Source organism: Rutidosis leptorrhynchoides, chromosome 5, assembly GCF_046630445.1.
Source record: "Rutidosis leptorrhynchoides isolate AG116_Rl617_1_P2 chromosome 5, CSIRO_AGI_Rlap_v1, whole genome shotgun sequence".
NCBI lineage: Eukaryota > Viridiplantae > Streptophyta > Magnoliopsida > Asterales > Asteraceae > Rutidosis > Rutidosis leptorrhynchoides.
Window position 1 is genome coordinate 19913151 of NC_092337.1, and position 11034 is coordinate 19924184.

At 32.4% G+C, this 11034-nt stretch overlaps 1 protein-coding gene across 1 annotated transcript; it reads right to left on the reverse strand.

The window, feature by feature from the left end:
• Window positions 1-7700: 7700 nt before the first annotated feature.
• On the reverse strand, window positions 7701-10160 carry LOC139848077 (uncharacterized). Its single transcript, XM_071837803.1, has 3 exons — window positions 9781-10160; window positions 8563-8643; window positions 7701-8324 (listed from the first exon to the last, which is right to left on the reverse strand). Exons 1-3 carry the CDS (start codon window positions 9937-9939, stop codon window positions 8013-8015), a joined length of 552 nt encoding a protein of 183 aa, XP_071693904.1. The 5' UTR covers window positions 9940-10160; the 3' UTR covers window positions 7701-8012.
• Between the last annotated feature and the right edge of the window lie 874 nt (window positions 10161-11034).

Below are 11034 nucleotides of genomic sequence, written 5' to 3' on the forward strand. Positions count from 1 at the left end.
GTCCAACAGCCCCGTAATAATCTAAAAACCTTGTTTCTCACCCCAACTACTGAATCCGTCACTTGTGGGAAGGTTTTATTTAAAAGTTGCAATCCGATGTTCTTTTTCTCACTTTGGTAAGAAGCGAACATCACTAACCCATAAGCATAACATGCTTCTTTATGTTGCATGTTAGAAGCTCTTTCTAATTCATGAAATCCTATGTTGGGATATGTTGAGTCAAAATAGGTTCTTAACCCGTAGCGTAAAATTGCATTTGGGTTCCCAGCATTTAACGCTTTAATGAAAACACGGCGTAACTTACGGTCTCCCCAATGTGATATACCCCACCTATCAAAGGAAAGCCTTTTATAAACTAAGGCATTTCTGGAAAGTCTTTCAAATGTTTGACAAGTTAATTTCGCCATAACTAAATGTGCTGATGAATTCTGACCGACTCTAGACAAGATTTCCTCAATCATATCATCTGGTAGGTCTTCTAAAATATTCGGTTGTCTACCCTTAACGTCCATTTTGTTTTTATACTGTAAAATAGACAAGGATTTGATTCATAAAAGATAATTAACAAACAATACAAGCAATTTTTACATAGAATATAAAAGTACAAGCACACTACAATACATATAATACACAACATGATTACAACCTTCTAATCTGAATCACTGTTTCTTCTTCTTCGGACTTGGTTCGTTTTCCTAATTTTCTAGGAATATATGGTGTTCCTCTAATACGAGCCGTCGTTTTCCATAATGATTTAGAAAAACCTGGTGGTTTAGAGGTTCCCGGGTCATTGTTACATTTTAGGAAATACGGATGTTGCCGATACATATAAAGTTCATCGGGGTTGGAATCGGGTTTCTCTATTTTTATACCTTTTCCCTTATTATTTTCTTTCGCTTTATTAAATTGGGTCGAGGTAATTTCTATAACATCATCGGAATCCTCATCGGGATCCGATTCATCGGAAAATTGGTAATCTTCCCAATATTTTGCTTCCTCGGCGGAAACACCATTGACCATTATTAACTTTGGTCCGTTGGTTGAGGATTTTCTTTTATTTAATCGATTTACTATATGTATCAATATTTCTTCCTCCGGAACCTCTTCTTCTTCTTCTTCTGGTTCCTCCTCTTCCGATTCCTCCTCTTCTGGTTCTTCTTCTTCCGGTTCCTCTTCGGGAATTTGTGAATCTTCCCAAAATATATTCGACTCTTCATTATTATTAGGTGAATCAATGGGATTTGTACTAGAGGTAGACATCTATCACACAATATCAAACACGTTAAGAGATTAATATATCACATAATATTTACATGTTAATAATATATAGTTTCCAATGAAAAAAATGTTAAGCAATCGTTTTTGAAGAAAAACACGGTCGAAGTCCAGACTCACTAATGCATCCTAACAAACTCGGTAAGACACACTAATGCAATTTTCTGGTTCTCTAAGACCAACGCTCGGATACCAACTGAAATGTCTCGTTCATATTGATTATAAACGTTCCATATTAATTAATTTCTTCGCGAGGTTTTGACCTCTATATGAGACGTTTTTCAAAGACTGCATTCATTTTTAAAACAACCATAACCTTTATTTTATCGATAAAGGTTTAAAAAGCATTACGTAGATTATCAAATAATGATATTATAAAATATACCGTATACACGCGACCATTACATAATGGTTTACAATAAGAATATATTACATCAAAAATAAGTTTCTTGAATACAGTTTTTACATAATATCATACAAGCATGGACTCCAAATCTTGTCCTTATTTTAGTATGCAACAGCGGAAGCTCTTAATAATCACCTGAGAATAAACATGCTTAAAACGTCAACAAAAATGTTGGTGAGTTATAGATTTAACCTATATATTATCAAATCATAATAATAGACCACAAGATTTCATATTTCAATATACATCCCATACATAGAGATAAAAATCATTCATATGGTGAACACCTGGTAACCGACATTAACAAGATGCATATATAAGAATATCCCCATCATTCCGGGACACCCTTCGGATATGATATAAATTTCGAAGTACTAAAGCATCCGGTACTTTGGATGGGGTTTGTTAGGCCCAATAGATCTATCTTTAGGATTCGCGTCAATTAGGGTGTCTGTTCCCTAATTCTTAGATTACCAGACTTAATAAAAAGGGGCATATTCGATTTCGATAATTCAACCATAGAATGTAGTTTCACGTACTTGTGTCTATTTTGGAAATCATTTATAAAACCTGCATGTATTCTCATCCCAAAAATATTAGATTTTAAAAGTGGGACTATAACTCACTTTCACAGATTTTTACTTCGTCGGGAAGTAAGACTTGGCCACTGGTCGATTCACGAACCTATAACAAATATGTACATATATATCAAAGTATGTTCGAAATATATTTACAACATTTTTAATACATTTTACTGTTTTAAGTTTATTAAGTCAGTTGTCCTTGTTAGTAACCTACAACTAGTTGTCCATAATTAGATGTACAGAAATAGATTGATATATATTATCTTGAATCAATCTACGACCCAGTGTATACACGTCTCAGGCTAGATCACAACTCAAACTATATATATTTTTGGAATCAACCTCAACCATGTATAGCTAACTCCAACATTACTGCACATAGAGTGTCTATGGTTGTTCCAAATAATATATATATATATATATATATATATATATATATATATATATATATATATATATATATATATATATATATATATATATATATATATATATATATATATATATATATATGGGTCGATATGATATGTCAAAACATTTGCATACGTGTCTATGGTATCCCAAGATTACATAATATATTTGAATACATGTATAATACAATATAAGTTAGCTAGGATATGATTAATATAGATTTGTTACCAATTTTCACGTAGTTACAACAAGCAAAAATAACCAATCTTGTTTTACCCATAACTTCTTTATTTTAAATCCGTTTTGAGTGAATCAAATTGCTATGGTTTCATATTGAACTTAAATTTATGAATCTATACATAAAAAGTATAAGTTTATAGTCGGAATTACAGGTTACAAGTCATTTTTGTAAAGGTAGTCATTTCAGTCGAAAGAAACGACGTCTAGATGACCATTTTGGAAAACATACTTCCACTTTGAGTTTAACCATGATTTTTGGATATAGTTTCATGTTCATAAGAAAAATCATTTTCCCGGAAGAACAACTTTTAAATCAAGTTTATCATTGTTTTTAATTATCCAAACTAATTTAATTTTTCCAGGTTTTAAATCATTAAGTTAGCATATCATATAGATATATAACATGTGTTTAGTTAATTTTAAAAGCCAAGTTAGAAGGATTAACTTTTGTTTGCGAACAAGTTTAGAATTAACTAAACTATGTTCTAGTGATTACAAGTTTAAACCTTCGAATAAGATAGCTTTATATGTATGAATCGAATGATGTTATGAACATCATTACTACCTCAAGTTTTCTGAATAAAATCACTGAAAATGAGAAAAATGGATCTAGCTTCAAAGGATCCTTGGATGGCTTGAAAGTTCTTGAAACAGAATCATGACACGAAAACAGTTCAAGTAAGATTTTCACTCGAAATAAGATTGTTATAGTTGTAGAAATTGAATCAAAGTTTGAATATGAATATTACCTTGAATTAGAAAGATAACCTACTGTAAATAACAAAGGTTCCTTGATCTTAGATGATTACTTGGAATGGATTAGAAAGCTTGGAAGTAGACTTGCAAACTTGGAAGTATTCTTGATTTTTATGAAACTATACTTATGGAATTTATGAAGAACACTTAGAACTTGAAGATAGAACTTGAGAGAGATCACTTAGATGAATAAAACTGAAGAATGAAAGTGTTTGTAGGTGTTTTTGGTCGTTGGTATATGGATTAGATATAAAGGATGAGTAATTTTGTTTTCATGTAAATAAGTCATGAATGATTACTCATATTTTTGTAATTTTATGAGATATTTCATGCTAGTTGCCAAATGATGGTTCCCACATGTGTTAAGTGACTCACATGGGCTTCTAAGAGCTGATCATTGGAGTGTATATACCAATAGTACATACATCTAAAAGCTGTGTATTGTACGAGTACGAATACGGGTGCATACGAGTAGAATTGTTGATGAAACTGAACGAGGATGTAATTGTAAGCATTTTTGTTAAGTAGAAGTATTTTGATATGTGTATTGAAGTCTTTCAAAAGTGTAAGAATACATATCAAAACACAACATGTATATACATTCTAATGGAGTCGTTAAGTCTTCGTTAGTCGTTACATGTAAGTGTTGTTTTGAAACCTTTAAGTTAACGATCTCAATTAATGTTGTTAACCCAATGTTTATTATATCAAATGAGATGTTAAATTATTATATTATCATGATATTATGATGTATGAATATCTCTTAATATGATATATACATTAAAATATCGTTACAATGATAATCGTTACATATAACTCTCGTTTCGTAATTCTTGGGTTAGTAGTCTTGTTTTTACATATGTAGTTCATTGTTAACACACTTAATGATATATTTAAATATCATTTTATCATGTTAAATATAGTGTATCAATATCTTAATATGATACATATGTATTTAGTAGACGTTATCATAACGATAATCGTTATATATATCATTTCGAGTTTCTTAACTTAGTAATCTCATTTCTTATGTATATCACACATTGTTAATATACTTAGTGTGATACTTACTCATCATAATCTTATGTCAACCATATATATATGTCTATATATATACCACAACATGTAGTTTTTACAATTTTGTAACGTTCGTGAATCGCCGGTCAACATGGGTGATCAATTGTCTATATGAAACTTATTTCATTTAATCAAGTCTTAACAAGTTTGATTGCTTAACACGTTGGAAATATTTAGTCATGTAAATATCAATCTCAATTAATATATATAAACATGGAAAAGTTCGGGTCACTACAGCATTACTGGATCGCTTGGTATAACGGTTGGCAAGCTTCTTCCGAGTCCAAGCAGCGGCTATATGTGATCATTACAACTTTCCGTTGGATTTTATGGAGATTTAGAAACTGCACCTTGTTTGAAGATAATCCACCGAAGAAGATTACTTTATTCGATAGTATACAGCGTTGTTCATTTAATTGGTATCGTGCTAGAGGAAACTTTAATGTCGATTGTAATATGTGGCTTGTTAAGCCTTTGTAATTCCCTTTTGTATTTTGTAATCGTTGCATGGTTCCTCTAGCTTCTTACTAGAGGGCCACTTATTCTAATAAAAAAATTTCTGTTCAAAAAAAAATGTTTTACTTCCATAGTTTCAAAGGAAGGTGATGCTTTCAAAGGAAGGTGATGCTTACACTACTATTTTTAGTGATAACAATTAAGACCCACTTTAACGCAAGCGTGCTGGAGTGTTTTTTGAACAAACACGCCTGCAACACGCCTTAACGCGGCGTGTTGGAGGGCAAAATGTGAGGCGTGCTTCAAGCTAGCACCGGATTTTTGTGAGCGCGCAACCATTTTTCCCCCTTTTTTAATTAGTTTTTATCCTCTTTTTCACCCAACTTCCAATCAGATTTTAACACATCACCCAAAACGTCACTTAACACTCCACCCCATTACACAGCAGTCTGGCAGCACGCTCATCAAGCACCCCACCCTCACCCAGCAACACGCCAACACGCCCCTTCAGGGATACAGATGGTCTAAATGTTATGAGAGTGTTGTATATTACTTTGTACAATGTTCTAAAACATACGTATTTATTATACTATGACTAGAAATGATGGTTGTACGGACGATCACCCATTCCATAACAAATTTGGATGGGATATTATTATGGTTTTGTTAATGTGTGTATTTAATAAGTAAGACTTACTTAAATGTTCCATTATACTTATTAACTCAATCTAATATTATATTTTTATGCTTATTTTAATTACAAAATCTAATATTTGAAAAAAATAATAGCTTCCGTTAAATAAAATTTAATGTGTGCCATATAGTCACATGTCGTGTGCCAAGAACACTTTGCTATAACACTTATTAGTAATTTAAAATCTTCATCTCTAAACAATATACCAAAGTGACTTGCATAAATCGGGACACTTGGTATTTTCAACCAGTTAAAATAAAACAAATTTCCTTTACCTTAATATGAGGTATTTAATATTGCTTACTTAAGATGTATCTAAATATTACTGTACTTTATTAACGGTAGATACACAAGTACAAACACCGCTGATGATTAACAACTTTAAAATGAAATAACTATCGGTACAACTAGCATGAAGTATGTAGATATGTCTTAACAAAACAATTGGTGAGACCATGTTGGGGGAAACTATTCGCATGATCACAAAAGTAGCATAAAACTTCTGTAGTCTTTTGTTACTTTTTAGGAATCTAGCTTTAAAAATGCCAAAAGTGGACATTTAACATACTTTAAAATTATATAATGTTTGGTCGATTCATGGTGTGGTTATGATGACATTGTCAACTTAATAAAGAACAAAAAAGAAATAATAAAAGAAAGGAAGGTGGCCTTGTTCCAAAGTTTATAAACCTTTATGTTTAATTGAATATTGTGTGATTTCTAAAGCAGCATCAAAACAATTACTTGCAAGTTACAATATATGCAACAAGCACTTAAAATTCTTGGCCCATTCACCTAAACAAATGGTTCAACTCATCTTTCATGTCACCTGGTCAAATAATTCAATGACATTTTTTTATATGATTACTAGAATAAAATTAGAATTTTAATGGAGTAATTACTTTGAGTTGTTATTAATATTCATATTGCGTATTAATAATATATACTCGTAGATAATTTGACAAAGAATGGGCCCATATCTATCTTTCATATACCAGCCTACTAACATTAATAAGTACTAACATTAATAAGAAGAAGAATGGGCCAATAGCCTAGTGGTGAATGACTCACTCTCCCTTAGGAGAGGTGAGGGTTCGATTCCCACTAGGTGAGAATTTTCCAAATAATTGGATCAAAACCCATTCTTACCGGACCCAAATGATCTCTTGGTCCCACGCATGCGAAGATTGAAACAATGACAATGCAGGTTCGTTTATCGGGCCTGGCATGCTGTGGGAAAATGGGTGATGGTGTTTCGCCAGGCTCCAGTGGGCTACCGGGGACCGCTGAATGGGTTGACAAAGGTAACACAGGGCTAACATGTCCCTGCCGATACACATGTTTTGAAACAATGTTTAAGAAGCCCAACTTGTTTTAACAGATGCCAAAAATGAAACAGTACATGTAACCCAAGTACCCACCCCGAAGGTTTGCAATATTAATCAACGGGACTTTGAAATGAGTAATCGACAATTCAAAAATTAATAGAATTGTACTTTATACATTTAAATATTAAATTTTAAAATTTATATATGTAAATATAGAAGGTGGTTGTCTAAAATTGTTAATTTTGGTCAAAAACTCTAGAATATAAATTCATGTTAAAACGTTGACTAATTTTAACTTTGACCGAGTTTAATTAACAAATTTGACTTTGACCCATCAATTTTCGTTAACCGACTATTTAAACGAATTTCGAAAAATCAAAACAAAATCGACGAGTAATCAGGTTATTTTTTACAAGTGTCCCTTTAATAATCTTTTTCATCTTAAAAAGATTTAAAATTTTTAAAACAAAACAAAGACAAATACATATGCATAAAGATGAAACAGTAGCAATCCAAATATCCCAATGTTGCATACATGTAAAACTAAAAAAAGAACACTTTACAAATTACAAATAACATGAAAAGATCCACACAACTGCACTCTCCTATGAGAATAGTATGTGTTTCTCTACCCACAGATAGATCACCTGCTTTTTCTTCACCAAATTCGACTCCGACTTTCACCACGTGTTTAATCTTTGAAAAAAACTGTTTGTTCCTTCTTTCTTTTGACGTTTTTAAGCACTCAAAACACATATGTGAATATAGATGGAACAGAAAAGTTGTTAATGAGTAGAATCATGACCCGTGCTATCTGCATTCATGTCCATTGTAGAATCTTGATGATCATTGTTCTTGACACTGTTTCCTTCCTGCATAATATGATAGTTCTGAAGGCTACGACGAACTGGGCTTGATAAAGCATTGGAGAAAATGTAGTTTTTGGATGATTGATCAATGTGATCAGATCGGAATCCTGGGGACACGCTAGACGATCCGGAATTTATAAACGGGTTTGACACTTGTGTGTGCTGCTGGTTCTGCTGTGTAGTTCTTGGACCTATTTGTGGTTCCTCTACAGACGAATCCAGTTCAGCCTGCACAGCAATATACTCCATCAAGTTATGTATCGATATTAAATTTCACAGAATCTATGTTTAATGTATATATATTATACACTCACACAAACACACACACATACATGTACAACCAATAGAAATAATCAAACTCACAAACTGAATAATGCAAAACAAATTATTGATACAATATGATGTTCGTAGGGGTCCATATGATATGTAACGAAATGTCACATCCAGTAAGAAATAAAATAAATACCTCGATATACGCTAGTATGTCTTCTGAGGTCACTCGCAATCCTTCTGCATCTTGCTTTGAAATCCATTGATAGAGCTTTTCCTGCAAATTGGAATTTTAGTTAATAATTTGTCGACAATCAAAATTGGAAAGATTCAATCTAGCCCAGACCCTCAACATAAGGTAAGCATTAATAATTAGTTTCGTCAGATAAAGGTCACAAGCTTGTGCATACATGAAGAGAGACCATAAGATTGACCGTGTTATGACATACAAGAGAGACAATAAGATCGGCCACGTTATTACAAGAAGAGACCATTCACATCACAATAAACAAATGCAGCATCACTTTTAGAGTAATAAAAATACAGTAAAATGAGAAACAGTGCATCCTTTTGGTAAACGCAACCAATACACAGTAAAATAACAAGGTTTTGTTTAATACGTAGTAATAAGTAAATGATTTATTCCCTATATGTAAAGATCGGCAATATATAGATAATCTATTCCCCGCAAGGACTTAAGGTCAACAACACTATTTATACCAATTTGGTAGATGTGAGGGCACAATCAATACACAATTTGTGCGATTGCAGCTACAACAGCTACCAGTCAGGTGCTTTAACATGTACCAAACAGCGTCAAATGTTTATGTCTCAACTTCACGTTACATGGAAATTATATGATCGTTACCCCTAAAAAAGGTATATCATTGCTTTCAGAGACATCACATAATCTTAATCCGCAAGGTCCCAAAGCCCTAGATAATCTAGCTCAATAACTTTAAATACAATCATGTGAGATATTAGGAGACTTTGGGTAATAAAGCTCACGATTACTAGGTTACCGCACTTAAAAGCCTTTTCCAATAAGTTCCATTAATTAGGTTTTAATTCATCTCAATAAGCTAAAAAAAGTCAAAAAAAAGGTATGGCAAATAAGCTTAAAGGCTCCATAGAACAGCTAATTCAAATAGCCCCAAAATCTAGAAAAAACATCAATTGTAAATCGACTGCTCAATCGAACATCAAATAAGAATCAAACCTTCGCCATAAACACATAACTCGCCATTCAATCTAATCAATTTGTACATACAAACAACCACGTGAACTAATCGAATAATAATCCTAGGGTTTATAAAAAAAAAAATTAAAAAAAGCAATACAAAAACATGGCACATAATAATCTGACAAACTTATATAAACAAAAACTAATAAAAACTAGATTTTAGATATATACCAATCCATGGCGTTCACCGGACAAAAACGAAAGCTTCTGCTGGCTCATGGCTTGAGAATAAAGCTGCGACAGCGAATTTGCTGCATTGCAAAAGGTCGAATACATGGTTCGATCGACTTCATCGAGACTCGTTGCTAACGATTTCCTTTTTTTCGCCATTATTTATTTATTTATTTTTAATATTTAATAATATAATTATTAATTATACAAATAATACCGTAGGGTATGTATTTTACGACCTATCTATCTATCGCCGATGAACGAACGGTAGAGGTAATCGTAAATTGACGGTTCCGGTTAAATCGGAAACCGGAACGGTGGTTTACAACAAGATTGAGGAAGTATTACGGTGGCGTAGGTAAAGAGGAATTTATAGCGGTGGAGTTGTTACTGTTAAGAAATGAATCGGTGGTCAAGATATTTAGGGCTTGGGCTGGGTTTGGGTTTGGGTTAGGGTTCGGGTTAGATTCGGATTAGATTTGGATTAGGTCACGTAATCAGGTTATATCCGACCGATTTACATTAGGTCACGTATCCAGGTTATATCCGATCGTTTGACGTAATGTAATTCAATAAAATGTATGAAATAAATAATGACTGATTAAATATATTAAATATATAGTTACAATCATCATTATCTACACAATTCAAACATGTGTACAACATAACTAAGTATGAATGGTGAATAGGTGATACATGGAATCCTGGAAAAATAAATACATTTATGACATTAAAAAATTTCGAATTCATCTATTAATATGTATCATGGAATCCTAGAGTGCTAGTAGACTTTGATTTCTTTTTTTAAGGGATTTTTGATTGTTGTTTTGGGCATATTGTGTTTCGTATTCACTGCTTTAATTATGTTTTCATACTTCTCATGTTTCTCAAAAAAAAAAAAAATTTAGGCAAAAAAGATATATATTATATCAAACCAAGGATACAGAACATACACAAATACAAGGGATCAAACAAATATCCCATGCACACCTAAAAAGGCAACACTAAAGATTGAAAACTGCAAAATCAAAAGCAACAAACTACAAATAGCCTCAGCCATAACAACAAAAGACAAACCCACTTTAATTCTTCTAAAATTTTCCATTCACCAAAATGAAACCCCACCCCTTTGCTGCAACTTTCACAGCATTATTCTCTTTGACTTTTAGAGTCAATAACTGCATCTCAATATTGTCTTTGATGATTTTCACCAAATCATTTTTATTTCTTAGAGGCTTGTTAAAAATTCTCCCA

Coding starts and splice junctions, on each gene's coding strand:
- LOC139848077 (XM_071837803.1), bottom strand. CDS start 9,939: ATGGCGAAAAAAAGGAAATCGTTAGCAACGAGTCTCGATGAAGTCGAT. Junction 8,644..9,780: donor CCGGTGAACGCCATGGATTG/GTATATATCTAA, acceptor TCCAATTTGCAG/GAAAAGCTCTATCAATGGAT. Junction 8,325..8,562: donor ACATACTAGCGTATATCGAG/GTATTTATTTTA, acceptor ATTGCTGTGCAG/GCTGAACTGGATTCGTCTGT.